This window comes from Castor canadensis, chromosome 1 (genome assembly GCF_047511655.1).
Source record: "Castor canadensis chromosome 1, mCasCan1.hap1v2, whole genome shotgun sequence".
In the NCBI taxonomy this organism is placed as follows: domain Eukaryota; kingdom Metazoa; phylum Chordata; class Mammalia; order Rodentia; family Castoridae; genus Castor; species Castor canadensis.
In genome coordinates this window covers 118,857,469-118,879,783 of record NC_133386.1, presented here as the reverse complement: position 1 = coordinate 118,879,783, position 22,315 = coordinate 118,857,469, and the positions used below count along the sequence as shown (strand labels likewise).

Sequence of the window (22,315 nt, the reverse complement as noted above, 5' to 3'; positions counted from 1 at the left end):
GTTTTCATTGCCAGAGCTTTGTACAATATTTTGAAGTCACATAGTGTGATGCTTTCAGCTTTGTTCTTTTTACTCAAGACTGTTTTGATTATTTGGAGTTTTGAACTTCCATATGATTTTTGGGATTGTTTTCACTAGTTCTGTGAAAAAAATGTCATCACTATTTCCATTAAATTTGTAAATTAGTGACAACTGTTTAGATATAGTACCAAAGGCATGATCGTAAAGATTGATAAGCTGGACTTCATTAAGACTAAAGGTTTCTGCTCTGTAAAAGACACTGAGAATGAGAAGACAAGACAGACTGAGAAAAAATATTTGCAAAAGACATATCTGATAAGGGATACTGCTATCCAAAGTACACAAACACTTATCAACAGTAAGAGAACAACAATCTGATTAAAGATGAGTCAAAGATCTTAACAGACATTTTACCAGAGAAGATATAAGACAGCAAATATGAACATAAATATGTTCCTCCTCACATGTCATCCAGGATCCAGGAAATACAATGACAATGACAATGAAATAATGTCACAGTTATGAGAATGGCTAAAACCCCGGACACTGACATCGACACTGGCAAGGATGTGGAGGAATGGGAACTCATATTCATTGATGGTGGCAATGGAAAACGGTGTAGCCACTTGGGAAGAGATTTTGGTGGTTTCTTACAAAATTTAACATAATCTTACCACAAAATCCAGCAATAGCTTACCATCATATTTACCCAAAAAGGATAAAAACCTAAAACCATTAAAAAAAAAACAAAAAAAAATGTTCACAGTGTTTACAGCATAAACATCTTCATCCATAATTGCCCAAATCTGGAAGCAACCAAGGGCCCTCATGAAAGGAACTTAAGTTCAAATTATTAAGCAAACCAAGTCAGTCTGGAAAGGCTATGTACTGTATGATTCCAACTGCACGGCATTCCTGGAGGCAACAAAAAGATCAAGGGCTGCCAAGGAGGAGAGGGGGACAACCAGGCACAACACAAAAAACAATCAGGACAGTGAAAATACTGAGTGTTGCACACACATCATACATTTACTCAAATCCATGTCCCTCACAAAGAGGGGCCCCAATATAAATTAAGGATTTTGAGTAATGATGTGTGCCAACATACACCAATTATAACAAACTGTGTCACTCTGATGAGGGATGCTGATAGTGACAGAGGTTGGGGGTGGGGGCACAAGTACAAGGAATACATAGGAAATTCTTCTCAAGTGTCATGTGAACCTGCATCTGCTCTAAAAATATTTTTAAAATTATTGTTAGTAAAGAAAATAAAGGTAAACAGGAAGCTACAACTGGGTTAACTAATAACAAGGATGTGGCCCCAAGAGGTAAAAGATATTGTAGTATAATTCAAATACAGCACCTGCATAAAACTTTATTGAAACAAACTATGTACGTTCTATAGCTTCACCAATATTGAAACCTGTAGTAAAAGGAATTTACTTATTTAAAAGTAATTAATTTGGGGGGAATTCCAAGATGGTGGCTAGAGGGAGGAAGCAGAAAGCAAGCCTCCTATAGTGAAATCTTGGAGAGACGCTGGAGACACACTTAACAGGCAAAATCACTGAGAAGAGGCAAAACTTTGACCCCTCCACACCTCCAGCCGGCGCACGGAATCTCCACTTCACGTTAAACGGAGAAACAAGGAGGACCCCTGGGGCCACCAGTTGCCTGCGCCCAGACAGCTTGAGAAAACGCGGACAAGGGGAGCTTCACGGTGCCACGGTACTCCCACAGACAACCCTGGGCCAGAGCAGCATAGCCCCCTGGACAGGCTGACCCCCACCCAGGGAAAAAAAAGAAACTGACTAATAAGCAATAAAAACAATAAAGACACGAGGGAAAGAGGGAGGGGCGCACTGAGCATAAAGACTGGGGGAAGGGAATCCTTCCCGGGACTGTAAATAAACAAGATGGGCAGGCGGGAGAGGCTCCGGGGGGAGCGGGCACGCACACCCAGCAACCAGGAGCGGGAAAGTTTGTGAGAGTGGTGGAGGGAGGAAAACTTCACAGGAGAGGAGGGAAGACCCACTGCCCACGTGAGCTGTAAACAAACATGGTGGATGGCAGGAGCAGCAGCACCGCCCAGTAATCAGGAGCAGGAAAGCTTGTAAAAGTGGCGGTGGGAGAATTGCACAGGAGAGGGGGGAAGACCCACTTCCCACATGGACTGTAAATAAACACGCAGGCCTGAGAACGCGGGTGCAGTGTCACCTTTCCCAGTGCTTGGAAAGGGGAAAGCTTGCAGCAGAGGCTCCCGCACAGGAGAACTCTGAGTAAACAAAGCCTGCAGGGCCAGGTGAGTAAGCTAAGCTCACCCCAGAGATCTGCATAAATAACGCCTCCAGCAACAGAGGGCTGACAGCAGCGGGCAGGCAAGCCACAGCTGCAGATGCCATCCTCAGAACTGTCTCCAGACTCTTTTTTTTTTTCTCTTCTTCTCCCTACCTTTGATGAGAGAACAACCGAATTACACCTGCATACTGAAAAACTTACTGAAACTGTATTGCATTTGAACTTGGGACACTTGGAGGGGTTTTTATGTGTGTGTGTGTGTGTAGTTTTGTTCTACTTTATGCGTTCCCTTTGATGAGACAACTACAGAACGACAACTGAGGCACCATCTCAAGGATTAGACTGAGAAGGACACCCAAATTATTAAGACTGAAAATTCATTGTATTTGAACTTGGAGGTTTTTTGGTTTTTTGTTTTTTTTTTTAATTGTCTACTTTTCATTTTATTTTATTTTTATATATAGATACTTCTTTCATTTACCTATTTTTTATTTTTATTCTTATCTTTTTTTTTTTCAATCCTCTCTCTGTCTCTCTAATGTCTGTTCAGCTTACTGTCGTTTAGTACACTAATGCTCCCTGTTTATACTTTTGAAACTTTCTTGTCTGATTCCTGGTTCTGTTTTCTCCTTCTTGGCTGTTTATCCCTTTTCTTTAACTTCTTGCTTTCCATCTCCGCTCACCCTTCCATTCTAAATAATACCATTGTTATTATTACAAGCTAGAAAATAATTAATTGCACACAGTACAGGGACAGTAACAACACCAAAGACAATGATGGGAAGACAGAAAAAACAGGGAAACCAGTTTCCACACAACAAAAGATTAGTACAGGAACCAGAGGGGAATGAAGAAAACAGGTACTCAGATCCAGACTCCAACAAAATGAAGATAAACTATACCAAAGAACCCAATGAAGCGCACAAGAATAATTTAAAAGAAGACATACTACAGGTACTCAATGAGAATTTTAGAGAGATTATACTGTATAGGGTCAACCAAAATGTACAGGAGACCCTCAAGAAATTCTGAGACAACAAAAATAGAGACTTTGAAAAAGCAAAAGAAGAAATGAAGGAAACCATAGAAGCATGGTATAAACACCAAAGTGAAAGAGAGAACACGATGAATAAATATAAATGAACTCAGGATAAAAATAGACAACATTAAAGAGGAAACCACCCAGGATATGGAAAACCTCAGAAAAAAATAACGAAACAGAACTGCAAAACAAAATGGAAGGCCACTCCAGCAGAATAGAACAAACGGAAGACAGAATCTCACAACTTGAAGATGAAGTGGTAATTAAAGGAAAAACTGAAGAACTATTAATTAAGCAACTCAAGACCTGTGAAAAGAAAATGCAAAAACTCACCGACTCCATAAAAAGACCAAACTTGAGAATCATGGGCATCGAAGAAGGAGAAGAGGTGAAAGCGAAGGGAATGCGTAATCTATTCAACAAAATAATAACAGAAAATTTCCCAAATCTAGAGAAAGATATTCCCATACAGATGCAAGAGGCCTCCAGGACACCAAACAGACCAGATCAAAATAGAACTACCCCACAACATATCATCATTAAAACAACAAGTTCAGAAACTAGGGAAAGAATATTGAAGGCTGTAAGAGAGAAAAAACAAGTAACATAAAAGGTAAACCCATCAAAATCACAGTAGACTTCTCAACAGAAACATTAAAAGCAAGAAGAGTGTGGGGTGAGATATTCCGGGCACTGAATGAAAATAACTTCAACCCCAGGATACTCTACCCAGCAAAACTATCATTCAAAATAGATGGAGCATTAAAAGTCTTCCATGATAAGCAGAAACTAAAACAATATGTGACCACAAAGCCACCACTACAAAAGATTCTTCAAGGGAGTCTGCACACAGAAAGTGAAACCCAACTTAACCATGAAAAGACAGGCAGCACCAAACCACCAGAAACGAAAAAGCAAGACAGTAGAGAGTAACCTCAACTTAAGTACACACAATCAAACCTTCAAACAACTAAGACAACTAAATGACAGGAATCACCACATACCTATCAGTACTAACACTTAATGTTAACAGACTTAATTCACCCATCAAAAGGCACCGCTTGACGAAATGGATTAAAAGGGAAGACCCAACAATTTGTTGCTTACAGGAGACCCATCTCACCGACAGAAATAAGCATATGCTTAGGATGAAAGGCTGGAAGAAGATTTACCAAGCCAATGTCCCCGGAAAACAGGCAGGAGTAGCAATACTTATCTCTGACAAAGTAGACTTCAAACCTACATTGATCAAACGAGATAAAGAAGGACATTCCATACTAATAAAAGGGGAAATAGACCAAAAGGAAATAATAATCATCAACCTGTATGCACCCAATGTCAACGCACCCAATTTCATCAAACATACCCTGAAAGACCTAAAAGCATATATTAACGCCAACAGAGTGGTTGTGGGAGACTTTAACACCCCATTATCATCAATAGATATGTCATCCAAACAAAAAATCAATAAATAAATCCAAGATTTAAAATATACAATAGATCAAATGGACCTAGTTGATGTGTACAGAACATTTCATCCAACTTCTACACAATATACATTCTTCTCAGCAGCCCATGGAACCTTCTCCAAAATAGATCATATCCTAGGGCACAAAGCAAGCCTCAGCAAACATAAGAAAATAGAAATTATACCATGCATACTATCTCATCACAATGCAGTAAAAGTAGAACTCAACAACAAAAGTAAAGACAAAGGACATGCAAACAGCTGGAAACTAAATAACTCATTACTTAATGAAAAATGGATCATCGATGAAATAAAAGAGGAAATTAAAAAGTTCCTGGAAGTCAATGAAAATGAAAACACAACCTACCAGAACCTATGGGACACAGCTAAGGCAGTCCTGAAGGAAAGTTTACAGCCATGAGTGCATATATTAAAAAGACTGAAAGATCCCAAATCAATGACCTAATGATACATCTCAAACTCCTAGAAGGACAAGAACAAGCAAATCCCAAAACAAATAGAAGGAGAGAAGTAATAAAAATAAGAGCTGAAATCAACGAAATAGAAACCAAACAAACCATACAAAGAATTAATGAAACAAAAAGTTGGTTCTTTGAAAAAATAAACAAGATCAATAGACCCCTGGCAAACCTGACTAAAATGAGGAGAGAAAAAACCCAAATTAGTAGAATCAGGAATGCAAAAGGGGAAATGACAATAAACACCATGGAAGTCTAGGAAATCATCAGAGACTAATTCGAGAACGTATATTCAAATAAATTTGAAAATCTTAAAGAAATGGACAGATTTCTAGATACATATGATCATCCAAAACTGAACCAAGAGGAAATTAATCACCTGAATAGATCTATAATACAAAATGAAGTTGAAGCAGCAATCAAGAGTCTCCCCAAAAAGAAAAGTCCAGGACCTGATGGATTCTCTGCTGAATTCTATCAGACCTTTAAAGAAGAACTAACACCAAACCTCCTTAAACTATTCCACAAAATAGAAAGGGAAGGAAAACTGCCAAACACATTTTATGAAGCCAGCATTACACTTATCCCAAAACCAGGCAAAGACACCTTCAAAAAGGAGAACTATAGGCCAATCTCCTTAACGAACATTGACGCAAAAATTCTCAACAAAATAATGGCAAACTGAATTTAACAACACATCAAAAAGATTATTCACCATGACCAAGTAGGCTTCATTCCAGGGATGCAGGGGTGGTTCAACATACATAAATCAATAAATGTAATAAACCACATTAACAGAAGCAAAGACAAAAACCACTTGATCATCTCAATACATGCAGAAAAAGCCTTTGATAAGATCCAACACCATTTCATGATAAAAGCTCTAAGAAAACTAGGAATAGAAGGAAAGGACCTCAACATTATAAAAGCTATATATGACAAACCTACAGCCAGCATTATACTTAATGGAGAAAAACTGAAACCATTCCCTCTAAAATCAGGAACCAGACAAGGATGCCCACTATCTCCACTCCTATTCAACATAGTACTGGAATTCCTAGCCAGAGCAATTAGGCAAGAAGAAGGAATTAAAGGAATACAAATAGGTAAAGAAACTGTCAAAATATCCCTATTTGCAGACGACATGATCCTATACCTTAAAGACCCAAAAAACTCTACTCAGAAGCTTCTAGACATCATCAATTGCTATAGCAAGGTAGCAGGATATAAAATCAACTTAGAAAAATCATTAGCATTTCTATACACTAATAATGAGCAAACTGAAAAAGAATGTATGAAAACAATTCCATTTACAATAGCCTCAAAAAAAAATCAAACACCTAGGTGTAAACCTAACAAAAGATGTGAATGACCTCTACAAGGAAAACTATACACTTCTGAAAAGAGAGATTGAGGAAGACTATAGAAAGTGGAGAGATCTCCCATGCTCATGGGTCGGTAGAATCAACATAGTAAAAATGTCTATTCTCCCAAAAGTAATCTACATGTTTAATGCAATTCCCATCAAAATTCCAATGACATTTATTAAAGAGATTGAAAATCTACTGTGAAATTTATATGGAAACACAAGAGGCCACGAATAGCCAAGGCAATACTCAGTCCAAAAAACAATGCTGGAGGTATCACAATACCTGACTTCAAACTATATTACAAAGCAATAACATTAAAAACAGCATGGTACTGGCACAAAAACAGACATGAAGACCAGTGGAACAGAATAGAGGACCCAGATATGAAGCCACACAACTATAACCAACTTGTCTTTGACAAAGGAGCTAAAAATATATGATGGAGAAATACCAGCCTCTTCAACAAAAACTGCTGGGAAAATTGGTTAGCAGTCTGCAAAAAACTGAAACTAGATCCATGGATATCACCCTATACTAAGATTAACTCAAAATGGACCAAGGATCTTAATATCAGACCCCAAACTCTAAAGTTGATACAGGAAAGAGTAGGAAATACTCTGGAGTAAGTAGGTATAGGTAAGAACTTTCTCAACGAAACCCCAGCAGCACAGCAACTAAGAGATAGCGTAGATAAATGGGACCTCATAAAACTAAAAAGCTTCTGTTCATCAAAAGAAATGGTCTCTAAACTGAAGAGAACACCCACAGAGTGGGAGAAAATATTTGCCAGCTATACTTCAGACAAAGGACTGATAACCAGAATATATAGGGAACTTAAAAAACTAAATTCTCCCAAAACTAATGAACCAATAAGGAAATGGGCAAGTGAACTAAACAGAACTTTCTCAAAAGAAGAAATTCAAATGGCCAAAAACCACATGAAAAAATGCTCACCATCTCTAGCAATAAAGGAAATGCAATTTAAAACCACGCTAAGATTCCACCTCACCCCTGTTAGAATAGCCATCATTAGCAACACCATCAACAACAGGTGTTGGTGAGGATGCGGGGAAAAAGGAACCCTCTTACACTGTTGGCGGGAATGTAAACTAGTACAACCACTCTGGAAAAAAATTTGGAGGCTACTTAAAAAGCTGGACATCGATCTACCATTTGATCCAGCAATACCACTCTTGGGGATATACCCAAAAGACTGTGACACAGGGTACTCCAGAGGCATCTGCACACCCATGTTTATTGTGGCACTATTCACAATAGCCAAGTTATGGAAACAGCCAAGATGCCCCACCACCGACGAATGGATTAAGAATATGTAGTATCTATACACAATGGAATTTTATGCAGCCATGAAGAAGAACGAAATGTTATCATTTGCTTGTAAATGGATGGAATTGGAGAACATCATTCTGAGTGAGGTTAGCCTGGCCCAAAAGACCAAAAATCGTATGTTCTCCCTCATATGTGGACATTAGATAAGGGCAAACACAACAAGGGGATTGGACTTTGAGCACATGATAAAAGCGAGAGCACACAAGGGAGGGGTGAGGATAGGTAAGACACCTAAAAAATTAGCTAGCATTTGTTGCCCTTAACACGGAGAAACTTAAAGCAGATACCTTAAAAGCAACTGAGGCCAATAGGAAAAGGGGACCAGGAACTAGAGAAAAGGTTAGATCAAAAAGAATTAACCTGGAAGGTAACACCCACGCACAGGAAATTCATGTGAGTCAACTCCCTGTATAGCTATCCTTATCTCAACCAGGAACATTTGTTCCTTCCTATTATTGCTTATACTCTCTCTTCAACAAAATTAGAAATAAGGGCAAAATAGTTTCTGCTGGGTATTGAGGGGGTGGGGGGGTTAGAGGGAGGGGGCCATGGGTGGTAAGGGAGGGGGTGGGGGCAGGGGGGAGAAATGACCCAAGCCTTGTATGCACATATGAATAATAAAATAATTTTTAAAAAGTAATTAATTTTAAAATGCTCATATGCTAACTACACGTTTTATGGCTCAAAATTGCAACAGCAGCCAAGCACAGTGGTGGGTACTGTAATCCAGCCATTCAGGAGTTAGAGGCAAGAGAATCTCAAGTTCAAGGCCAGCCCCAGCAAAGGGAACAAGACCCAATCTCGAGAGAAAAAAAAAAAAGAGAGAAAGAAAAAGAAAAGAAAAAATACTGTACAAACAAAAGAGCTGGAAGTGTGACTCAAGAATTACCATTCTAAATTATTCTGAAAAAAAAAATACCAGGTAACAACTATATAAGGTGATATATATTTATTTTCTTTATAATCTTTCAGTTCAAAAGAATTCAAGGCTTTGTTTTAGGCCTTTGGGAGGAAGCCATGCCAAGGACTTGGTATAAATTTTCTCATTTAATTCTTGTAGCCAAACAAGGCAAGTAGAATCATATTTTCTTGGTAATATCTGCATCAAAATATTCCTGAGTCAAAATGGTCATACATAAATGTCCAGTTAAAATGACTTTAGTATCAAAAACAGCTATGTCTTATCAAGTAATGATCAGGTGTTATGCCACTGGTATGACTAACCCCTTGGATTACAAATTATAAAAACTAATTTTATTCTAAGAATAGAATGCATGTTCTATAACATATGCACATTCTCATTTTAACTTTGAAGGTATGAAGTAGCTGCTACTGTCAATCCATTTTACAGTTAAAAAAACAAAAAGAAAGAAAAAGAAACAGGATAAGAGGTGATATCACAAACAAGGCAGAGGGGTAGCTGTCTATAGAATCCATGTTTTTAATCACTATGCCTGCACTTTCTGTTCCAAAAAATATGAAAACTATTATATAAATGTTCAAGATAAAAATTTTTAAATGACTTAAAAATAAAAAGATTTTCATTTTATATTTTTTAAATTGAAATAAATCAGGATAAAATTCCCTATTTTTTGACACCTATTCTTCTACCCAAGTAATAATATCAAAGAAATAGTTACCACATATAGTTTGGGGAGTAATCATATGCTGTAAATGAAAATTTCATTTAAGCTCATATCATACCATTACTTTAAAAGCTTTCAACTTTTAGTCTGTTTCTTCCAGTGTAAATAAATGAAATTATTTACTTTCAAGAAACAGTCCCTGACAGTTTGAGGGCCAATTTTTAGACATAAGACACATCCATTTTCTTTAGTTCACCAGACAACCCACTTCAAACTCATGAGTCAGTGAAGAAAAATTTCAAGTTGGTGATAACTGATATTGTACAGAACAACGAAATTATACATTTCAACATTAGTAAAATGTATAATTGTAATAGAATATTTAACATCCTCTGGCTTTCTCACCTGAGAAAATACAGATAGTAACACCACAGGTAATGTGGAATGTTCTACTCTTATCCAACAATCTTCTTGTTCTCCTGCTTGGAACCTAAATAAAAATAACTTAATATGGTAAACATGATGCAATCAATATGACATATGTACAAAGTTTTCTCCACAGCATTGTTTATGACAGCAAAATTTTGAAAATATAGCAAAAGCCTATCAAACTAAATTTAGTGAGATGAATTATGGCATATCTAGCCAATGAAACAAACTATTCAAAAGAAAGTGAGAAGGTTATGTTATTGATTTAGAAAAAGTCTGCAAGATACATTGTCAGGTAAAAAAATTATAAACTACACTGTAATTCTGTATTGTTCAAAATCAGTGGCACTGTACATTAATGACTCTGCAAGCATTTATCCCCAAATATCACATCATAGTTTTCTGGCAGAGTAAGATTATGGGAAACTTTCTGATTATTTTGTATACTTCTTGGAAGTTCAAATTTCACAGTATATGTGATTTACTTTTGTAGTCAAAAATATAGGATTATCTTTAAATGATGCAATCTCATCTGTTGGTTTAAATGCCAGCTTGATCTTGTAGAAAAATAAATGTCAAGCATCTTTGAATATCTGTGTTCCACAATGGGGAACAATTCTTTAAGACTTAATGAATACGGAGAGACCTAGGTGGGAACTTTTCACTTCCTGCCACTTACCATCTTTTGTTCATGCCAAGCCAATGGCCAGCCACGGGGATCAAAACCTAGCATTTAACAATGGCAGGCAACCCAGGGAAAGTTATTTCCACAAATTACTGCATTCAAATAGAGTTTCCAAATATAAATACATGAAAAATTTGAAAAGTAAATCAGCATATATGAAATTCACAGAATATGGAAATGACTTCAAGCTACAACTCATTTCAAAATATCATCTATCCTATAGTGCCTTAACCATAGTAAATAGACATATGTTTACACACAGACGTGTACACTCACGCAAACACAGAAAAATAATCAAAGAAAAAGAGAACTTCAGCTGAGTTTTACTAAGATGACTATTAAAAGTGTTTTTGTTTTCTTGTGTCCTTCATTTCATGGTCTTAGTCAAGTTGCTTCCACTCTATGCCTCAGATTTCTTGTGTATAAACAGACCAATACCACCTGATTACAGAATTATTGTAAGGAGTCAAGACTGTGTGTACGGAGTGCTGAGCATAGTGCCTGAATCCACTAATACCATTTTTATAATCCTCTGCCTTATCTGGTGTTGCAGAAGGTCCCACTGATCATCTTGACATTATGGCTCTTGCCATCATCAATAAGAAATCCTCTAAACAAAATCGGACCATGAAAACTAAGCAGAACTAACATGTGACTATTACACTTGATTTTTATGCTAACACTTGCAACTAGGATTTTTTTCTCTTACCTTCTGTGATCCTCGAAGATAAGCCAGGAGTGTCCGGCACATGGGTAGAAGGATAAGGCTGCAGTTGAGGTTAAGAACAGAGGCAGAAGCTCTGCTTAAACACAATCCTAGCTGAACAAACAAGGCAAGAGTCAAAACATAGGCAAGCAGAAGAGTAAAACAGCCCTGGTCTGTATGCTCAAGGTCTTATGCTGTTCCCCCTTTAAAGATCATGACAAACACCAACTCCTTCAAGAGTCCTAAATAACCCCTCCCTTTCCTCTCACCAAATCCCTCTTTAGAAAGAGTGGTTTCTTTCTGGTCTGAGAAGCCATAAAACTTAGTGCTCCTCTCATTTCTGTTAGTGTTATAAGCACCTGATTCCATTCTCCCAGCTCAAGGTCAGTTTTTTGTTCTTTCCATCGTATTGTTCTGGGTTTTAAAAAGCCCTAGATATTCAGTACTGTGTTGTCTGCACCTCTACAGTCAGGAGGCATTGGAATCTGTGTTCACTGATAAACCCAAAGAGTTTTAAATGAAGCTTTTCATTTGTTTTAGCTTTCCCTGAATTCTCTCCACCTTCCCACAACTCACTCCTTTACCACCGCCTGCCTCCATGCTCTTCACCTCACTCATCTTAAGCTCTACTCCTCTTAAGGTCTTCCTCACCCCAAAGCAGGAGAAATCCCATCCAATCACGTCTTTGTAAATTTTATCTTATTTCTAATTGACAAATAAGTATTGAACATATTTATGGGGGCCAATCTGATGTTTTATATGTATATACACTTTGGGATGATTGAAATAGGCTAATGAAGAACCAAGAGAGGTGGTACATGCCTATAATCACAGCTACTCAGGAGGTGAAGATCAGGAGAATTGTGATTCAAGGTCAGCCTGGGAAAAAAGTTAGCAAGATCCCACCTCAATAAACAAGCCAGGGTATGATGGCTCACTACCCTAATCCCAACTATGTGGGAGGCATAGGTAGAAAGATTAAGGTCTGAGGCCTGCCCTGGGGCAAAAACACACAGAGATCCTACCTGAAAAATAACTAAGGAAAAAGGGCCGGAGGTGTGGCTCAAGTGGAGAGTGCTTGCCTAGCAATCATGAGGCCCTAAATTCAAACTTTACAACAACAAAAAAAATTACAAAACAAGAACTAGCCTCATGAAGATAGGCATCACCTGAAATACCTGTAATAAGACCATTTAAAATCCATCCTTTTCACTATTTCAAAACATGCATTGCATTATTAATTATCACCATCATGTTGTTTAATAGCTCATTACAACTTATCTCTGTCCACCTCACACTGTGCACCCTTCAAGCAGCACTTCTCCTTTCCCAAAATCCATGCCCAGCCTCTGGTAATCACCATTTTACTCTCTTCTTCCAAATATAAGTAATACCATCATATCTCTCTTTCTTTGTCTGGCTTATTTCACTAAGCAAAACGTCCTCTAGATTCAACCATGTTACTACAAATGTCCAATCTTAAATAAGATAGTGCCTTAGAAAATTGTGATTCATATACTAGATTGTTATAGGAGGAAGATATACCAGGTTTTTGTTTCTGGTAGGCAAATCTGGGTTAAATCTTAAACTCATTAGCTAGACTGCACTAATATGAAAAAAAGAAGACTCCTAAATTATAATAAGCAAATGTAATTGTGTATTTCCAAATTTATTCACCAAATTCAATGTTAAAGTTAATTTTTACATTAAAAATAAAAGGTAATTGTTCTAAATAGGCATAAATTAAAATGATGACAGCAACAAAGGTCTCATCTACAGAAAGTTGACATAGTGAAGTAAAACAAACAGGTTTACCATTTCCTTATTATCTAATTCAGAAGAAGGAATGAGATATGTGCTTTATTAAGTCACAGAAAACATTATTAAAAACTTGTAAAGTAAAAAAAAAACCTACTTCACACATGTTACAGATGATTTATGTAAGGATCAGAGAGGGGAACACCTTGCCCAACATTACACTAATGGGAGATGAATTCTGTACCCTAGACTGCATGATTCATTTCAGGTTAGAATACAGCAAAATGTTGGCACTGAAGGATATGGGAAGAAAATAGTAAATTAATAGAAGTGGGGAAAGCATGCTGTTCCATGAGCTCCCATGGGCCACATACTCTGTGACTTAGATGCCAGTAGACTTCATTAGCCAAGTCAAGGTCTTGAGTTTCATCTCCCATCAAGCATGATTGCTTCACTTCATTCCTCAGTTATGAGCTACCTCTGTAGCTCGAGCCAGCACCCCTACTCTTCAGTTGGTAAATTCACAAACACATCTATATCTAAATAGGCTTCAAACTTCTCACTTCTCTGAGCTTCTCTGAATTGGCTTGATTCTTATAAAGCCAATCCCTACAGAGGCAGATATCCTAAAGGTACCTCATTTCTCCTTATATCTGGCTCTCAACTCTAGGATCTAGGACAACAAAAATTGGCTTACTCCTTTCTACTCCTTCTTAACACCCAGGTTGTAAGCTTCTCAAAGGCAAAGTTGTCTTTAAAGCTTTGTATGCTCAGCTCTAACACAATGGCAATATTCAATAAATGCAGAAATAACTGAATCTTTAAACTCATGAACCATGCTTCAATGACCACCTTGTTTGGTTACAACACTAAATTTGATTATTATAGCATTCACGGTGATTTTATTCATGAAACTCGTATGTCTACCAATAACTTTAACTTGGTCAGCTCATAGCTTCATTGAAAGATACTGTGATACTTCATTGAAAGAAAATCCACACTGTTATCAGGAAAATAAAGTCTACCTACAAAAAACATAGCACTAAATATGTGGAAAAAGGGGAGAGAAATCTATGTTTCATAAAAACTGTGCACATCAATAAAATTCCTATCTCCATTATGGTCACTCCCAGAATTTGTATGTGAATGTAACAGACTTTTTTAAAGATTGAAGATTTAGTCTGGAAAAAAAATGTTTAAATTCAGTATTAAGGTTGTGAGGCAAGAAAAATGGAAATGAAGGAACAAGAATTTCAGCAGAGCATAGTTAGTAAGTCACAGGCCTTGAAATCAAATCCACTGGAGTTCTAATCCTACTTTGTCTCTTTTAAACTATGAGAAAATTATTTGCACTTTCTATGCTTTAATCACCTACAAAGACAAAACAATATCATCTTTTGAGACAATTCAGTCATAAGCTACTTATAAAATGCCCACAAGAGGATTTCTACTCAATAAATGTTATACTTAATAAACATTTCTTTTATTCTGCATCTTTTAAACAGAGAAAGAAAGAAGAAAGGAAGGAAGGAAAGAAGAGAGGAATGGAGGGAAGGGAAGAAATCAAAAGGAAAAAAATCTTCCAGAAATTTGTTGTACTTTTATATGCCTCATTCTTTATCAACCTCCCTCTATCTCAAAAAAAAAAAAAAAAAAGAAAGAAAAGAAATGGAAGAGAACAAGGAGAAATGTGAAAGAACATCACTATTCCATCATCTCCTATTATCCATCTCCCCTTTCTATCCTCTTAATGAAGAGGCATGAGTTTTCTACCCATTTATTCCCCTTAAATTAGACTGAATCACTATCAAATTGGTATACTCATAGTGTGACACTTTGAAATTCAAAGAATTGAGTACAGTAGGCAAAAAAGACCCATGCACATACTCACATACAAACCCATCTTAATCCCTGGAACTCATAGGTATTTGCAGTATTTATCAAAAGGGACTTTGTAGGTATGATTAAGGTTGTTGAACATAAAATAGATTTAACCTAATCACATGCGCACTTAAGAGCAGAGAACTTTATCTCTCCAGAGGGAGTAGAGATTGGGTACACCAGGATGCTAGAGAGATTCCATGCATAAGGATTTGCTGACTCTGATATGTACTTGTCCATGTGCAAGTACTGATGAGAGGCTTTGGAGTCAAGAGTGGCTCTGACTGACAACTAGCAAAAAAAAAAAAAAAAAAATGATGACCTCAATTTCACATTGGCAATATTCTACTAAAACAACAAATCATCTTAAAAGTAAATTCTTCACAGAGCTTCACAAGAACCCTACCAGTAGATACTTTTGATTTCAACCTTGTGAGTTTCAGAGTAGAAACTCACTAAACTGCTAACCCAGACAATTCTGAGTTAGTAAATTTGTGCTGTTTAAACCACTACATTTGTGGTAATTTGTTAAGGTAGCAATACAAAACTAATACATGAAATGGAACAATTTTCATCAAGGTATTATCAGAAGAAATTCCAGGCCCCCAAATCAAAGACATTCCATAAAGGCAATATGGTATATATATACTTTGATTCTATAATAAATCATTTAAATTACAAACTTTGGGTTCAAGCAAGTCTTTTTAAAAGATATCTAATTATGTTAACTAACTGCAACCAAGTTATAAACTTCTGTAATGAATGGCACATGAAACTAGTATCACAAAACACAAATAAAATGTTTTCTCAGCAGTGTGATTAACTTAGATGTTAGTAACAGAAGATAATTTAAAATCCATTCCTTCACTAATTTAAAAAACTAGCCATTTCAAAGCTGATAAACGTCTATCAGAAAGAATTATTGAACCAGTATCCTAATGTAAGAGATTGAAAAATAACATAAAGAATGATCCAAATAGAAAAAGTCAGCAAAGATAAAAACAAAAGTAATTCCAACACTCTTAAACTAACTGACAGAAATCACCGGAGACTATATTGCAATGGCCATCAACAAATACTTATGCATAGACAACAACTTCCTGAATAGAACTCCAATACCTCAGCAAATAAGAGAAAGGACTGACAAATGGGACTGTATCATACTAAAAAGCTTCTGTACTGCAAAGTTAACAGTCATGAGACTGACAAGATAGTCTACAGAAAGGGAGAAAACATTCACCAGCTATGCACCTGATAAGGGATTAATAAGTAGAATATGCTGGGAGTTAAATGACTAACCCTGAAAAGAATCAACAATCCAACGAATAAATGGGCAAAGTAATTGAACAGACAATTATCAAAACAAGTATAAAAGGCCAATAAATACACAAAAAAATGCTCAACACCCCTGCCCATAAAGGAACTGTAAATCATAACAACATTGAGATTTTTACCTCACTCCCGTCAGAATGACTATCATCGAAAACACAACCAACCAATGCTTTTCAAGGATGCAGGGAAAAACAACCCTTAAACAATGTTGGTGGGAATGCGAATAAGTATAACCACTATGGAAAACAGTACAGAGGCTCCTCCAAAAGCTAAAAATAAAACTATCATACAATTCACCAATACCACTCCTGGACATAAACCTAAAGGAATGTAAGCCAGGATACAATACAGCCACTTCCACACTCATGTTTATTGCAGCATTATTCACAATAGCCAAGCTAAGGAAACAGCCTAGATGTCCAACAACTGCTGAGTGGATGAAGTAAATGTGGCTTATATACACAATGCAGTATGTTTAGCCATAAAGAAGAATGAAATTATGTCATTTAAAGGTAGATGGGTGGAACTAGAAATCATAATATCAAGCAAAGAAAGCCAAATTCAGAGGAAGGTCACAGGCTTTCTCTCATATATAGAAGCTAGACCTAAAAGGTACATATAAATACAAACATGATAAAAAATACATATATGAAGAGAATATATAGTGGGACTGTTCGAAAGCACAAAGGGAGGCAGGAGAAGAAAACAGAATGATACACAGTGAATAATATAAAAATACTTTGCATCTGTGTATGAAGAAGGTATAACAAAATGCACCCAAAGTTATTGGAAACTAAAGGAGACAAGAGGAAGGGAAAGAGAGCAACAGAAGGGGTTAATCTGGTGAAAGTAGAGTATATCAATGTATGAAACACTACTTCATACAACTGACCAATGAATATACACTAACAATGAATATACACTAAAAACTGAAGGACAGCAAAGTAAAACAGGTTCTATTCATGGATGGGCTGCAGTGGGAGGGCTGTGGTGACCGGGTAAATATAATCAGTGTTCTTTATATACACGTATGACAATAGAAAAACCGTTTTTAAAAGGGGATGGGGATGAGAGAAAATGACAGAAGGGATAACTCTAACCAGGGTACAATATAAGCATATATGGAAATGTCACAATGAGTCTCCCTGTGCAGCTAACATATGATAATAAAAATGATAAAAAATAAAATTAAATTTTAAATATTTCATTTTATATGAGCAATAAAACTTTTGGGCTGACAGTGTTACTCAAGTGATGGAGTGCCTGCTTAGCAAGTATGAGGCCCTGAGTTCAAATCCCAGTAGCACAAAGGAAATATCTAGGAATAAATCTAACAAAAGAAGTATAAAATTTTATGGAAAAATAAAGAAAAACTAAACTGATCTTTAAAAAGGCCTAACTAGATATTTGCTATACCATGTTTTAATAGGAAGATTTGATACTGTAAAGATGTCAACCTCTCAAAACTCAATGTAACTCCAATCAAAACCCCAACAGGGATTTGTTTTTTCAGTGGTACTGGGGTTTGAGCCCAGAGCCTCATGCTTCACAGGCAAGCACTCTACCACTTGAGCCACTCTAACCAGCCCAAGGAGTTTTTTAATGAAACATGGAAAGCTGAATATATGTAGAAAGTATTATGTAGAAAAGTGAAAACAAATTAAAACACTAACAGAGAAGAATTTGGCCTCTATACATTGTAACTTATTATAAAGTTACAGTAATTTAGAGTATTCAATTTTTTGTGGGCAAATACATGAGCAAAACAGAACAACAGATCTACATATATACTCAACCATGGCATCTGACATGGGTGGCACAGAAGATTAGTGGAGAACAAAAGATGCCTGTTCAATAAAGGAAAAAATTCATTATACATGTAGAAAAAATAAGATTATATCTCTATTTCAAAACACTTCAAATCACTAGTTTCTGAATGATTAAGAACTTAACTATACGAAGCAAAATTCAAAACTCTCAATTAACATTAATATGAATCACTCACACATTAGTACAGGTGAGGATTTACGAAGACATAAGAAGCTCAAAATTAAGCAAAAAATCCAAGACATTAAGTAAGACATTAAGACAAAATTATTTTTCAACAGCACAGAAATTAGGAACCTGAACTTCAGAATAATGATGGTCTCTTATGGGATGGGAAGATGAAAAGACAGGTATATGACAAGGGAGGAGAAACATCATAGGTTTAAACTATTCATAAGGTTCTACTTCTACATGCATAAATGGACATTTGTTATAACCTAAGTAGTGTATATCAAAACACAAATAAAGATCATGCCTAAGTCAAAACACCACGTTAGGATCTGAGGACCAGTAGTAATCAGACTCAGTTCATTGAAAATAAACAACTAGCTTTGGCAATCCTGAGTCTATTGTACAGTTTTCTATAAGCCAATAAAAACAAATGTCTCTAGTGGTGGTGGGAGACAAACAGCCTTGGGCATGGTGGTCACACCTGTAATCCCAGCATCGAGAAGGGACAGGCAAGAGGACAGGGAATTCAAGGCCAGTGTGCGCCACACAGTAAGACCTATCTCAGAGAAACCAAGGTCTGGAGCTGTAGCTCCGTGACAGAGCACTTGCCCAGTGTGAGCGAGACCCTGAGTTCAATCCCCAGCACTGCAAATAAATGAATAAACAAAACAAAGGAAACTACATATGTCAGGTACTTCATTTAACGCCTGTCACTTAACAAAAGCTCAATAAATGGTAGACATTAATGATAACAGGAACAATCTTTCTGGGCCACCATTGAATTCTACATCCCAGATCAGCACTGCCTCAAACAAGCTAATCACAACCACAGAGCGAGTAAAGTTTTCAAAGAGTTGGTGCCCTCTGGTATGGATCCAATAGTTTGGGGGAACTAACTTTAAATCAAACGTTTGCTAGTATGCCAACTAGCATGACCACAGTCTTCATATGAACAGTGCATCACAAGAAAACAGAAAGGGTTACATGCAACACACTGGTCCAGAAGGAGGTACAAAGTGAGAACCTTTAAAGATACTAAGGAATACATGTAAGGCAGATGCTTTTCTCGTCTTGAATTTATCTGTGCCCCTGAGAGTTCCAATTTAACATTTAGCAAAATATGAACTCTGTTATGCAGTGTTTACTGTCAGCATATGAAATGTTGTTCCTGGAGGGGAGACAGGATAATAACCAGTGTTTGTCAAAAGAGTAATAATTTTCACTGAAAGATATAAAAAGTAATTAGTATGTCCAGTTAGGCTATTTCTACATCACGATTTAGAACACCTTTGGGATACATTTCAATGAATATACTAGTGAGTGAATAAATAAGTTATGATCCTCCCTGAAAAATCTAATAAAGGTGTTAAATATAATTATCTCATCTCATTCAACAAAATTATTATTGAGAGTGATGGGATTTTATTATTTATCTGAGGAGAAACAGAGTAATTGTTATTTCATTTGATCTGGCATCTGCATTTGGTAAGAAAATTTTAACTCAAGGGATTTTAGATGACAATATTCCCTGCAGATTTAGTATACCATTTAAAATGCATCAACTAGCCAGCCTCAGTGACTCACACCTGTAATCCTAGCTACTAGGGAAGATGGCGGTTCATGGTCAACCCAGGGGGAAAAAGGTTAGTGAGACCCCATCTTTATCAATAGCTGTGTGTCGTGGTGCGCACCTGTCATCCCAACTATGCAGAGAGCATAAATAGGAGGATCCCAGTCCAGGCCAGTCGGGCATAAACATAAGGCCCTATCTCAAAAATAACTAAAGCAAAAGTAGCTGGAAGTGTGGCTCAAGTGAGAAGCCCTGAGTTCAGCTCCCTGTACCACCAATAAATAAATAAATAAATAAATAACACATCAACTAAAATCCAACAAAAGTTTAGGACTTAAGCTATGCAAATAAATTATCTGCATTTCTTCTGGGTTTCAATGCTTTAAAGAAAATTCATATAGTGCTTCATTTTCTAACCACTTATTTCATGTCTAGAAGTGTTTAATTATTGTGTTTAAGTTAAATCACACAGTAATTTAATTCAAAGTGGTTTTAAGAGTCCCCCAGGGAAAGATGAAGTTTATTTTGGCATTACACTTCTTTATGATTCTGCAAACTCCAACTGGAAATTTTTCCAAGGATTCATTTCCTCACATATGTTTGTTCCTGAATATACTTAGTTCTTAAACTAAAAACAAAACTACCTTACTAGGCTTTCAGAGTACAAAGCTCTCTCATTCTGTAGCAGTAGAGAGTGAGGAAAATACAGACATCCATTTTCAAGCAGTATAACTAGAAGAGAGCATTGTATTACTTACTCCTTTGGTGATATTCTAGTACTAAGTGTATTTGTTTCATTTAGTCATGAGTGACTAAATGTGCTCCATAGCACACCCTCATGTTCACTAAAACAACATGACTGTCCTAAGTTGTCTGCCTGGTTGGTCCTGTCTGGTTTTACCCTCACCTGCTGCTCTAGAACTTTCAAATTTCATTAGATTGATTATCACTAGATGGCAGTGTTTCACGTTTTAAGTCCTGCCTCCCAAGGTCTCTAAGTTATATAATTAACTGAGAATTACAAATGCAACTTTTAAGCCATAAATACACTTTAAATGAATAGGCATAAATAAAAACTAGTCCAACCTTGTTATAGACTGCATGTTGTACCTTCCTAAATGTGGGAGAAAATTTTGTTGAAGTCCTAATCCTCAAGGTGAAAGTATTTAGAGGTAGAGTATTTGGGATATAATTTGATTTCATTTAGGTCATGAGGATAGAGCCCTCAAGGTAGGATTAGTACCCTTGTAAGAGGAGGAAAAGAGTGGTCGGGGGTGTTCATTGATAGAGTGCTTGCCTAGCACACTCAGGGGGAAGGGGGAAGGGAGAAGGGAAAAGAAGAGAAGGGAGAAGGGGGAAGAGAAGGGGGAAGGAGCAAAGAAAGGGAAGGGGGAAGGGAAAGGAAGGGGAGGAAAGGGGAGAGAAGGGGAGGGAAGGGGAGGGAAGGAAGGAGGGAAGGAAGGAAGGAAGGAAGGAAAAGGAAGACGGAGGTGGAAGGAAGAGGGGAGGAGAGAGGGAGGTGAAGGGAAAGGAGAAGGAAGGGAGGAAGGAATGAGGAAGGGAGGGAGGGAGGGACTACCACATGTTCTCTATCTAAACATGATGTTAGGATACAGCAAGAAGACAGCTATCTGCAAGCCAGACAAAGGACCCTCATCAGACATTAAATCTACTAGCAGCATGATCTTGGATTTTCAAGCTTCCAGAACTCTAAGATATAAACATTTTTTGTTTAAGTCTCCTAGTCTATATGTTGGTATATCACCCCAAACTAAGACAGTCCAATAGAAAATTATAAGAAGTTATACCATTTGAAGTAAATGATAAAAGAACCTAACACCTGGAAACAACACTGTCTATTTTCCTATACTCTCAAACATAGCTTATCTTAATAACTATATTCTTCATAGCTATACTCTCAATAACTATTACTCTTGAGCTAGTTAACCTATCTTATCAATAAATCTAATTTACTCTAATTGAATATACTATAAGTTGAATAATATAAAATGAACTTAATTATATGTAATACAATAATATAATGACACTAGCTTCAAGGGCTAGAATTGTGAAAGTAAACACAGCCTAACAATGTGAGCAGTACCTATAGATAGCTTAGGGCTTTATGATCCTGTATCACATCCTCTTAACTATTCTGTACTTCTACATTAAATGCTATCTGCTCTAATTACATTATTCAGTCAACACATATTTCTTGTGATATGCACATACTGCAAGGCATCCGGAATGAACTAAAAACATAAAAAGCCTTTTTCCCTGTAGTATATATTTTAGTAGAGGAAACATATACTAATAAAATAGCTATATAAGCAACTATA

At 36.7% G+C, this 22,315-nt stretch overlaps 1 protein-coding gene across 3 annotated transcripts in view; it reads right to left on the bottom strand.

Moving 5' to 3' along the window:
• Nox4 (NADPH oxidase 4) overlaps positions 1 to 22,315 on the bottom strand; it is a 189,878-nt gene that overhangs the window by 145,982 nt on the left and 21,581 nt on the right. For 2 of the 3 annotated variants that reach the window (XM_074081424.1, XM_074081427.1), the window contains exons 3-4: positions 11,441 to 11,551; positions 10,023 to 10,107 (exon numbers count right to left, since the gene is read on the bottom strand). In XM_074081424.1, coding sequence (XP_073937525.1) covers positions 10,023 to 10,107; positions 11,441 to 11,551 — 196 coding nt within the window. The remainder of the gene's footprint in view (positions 1 to 10,022; positions 10,108 to 11,440; positions 11,552 to 22,315) is intronic. The other variant, XM_074081434.1, reaches the window with a different exon arrangement.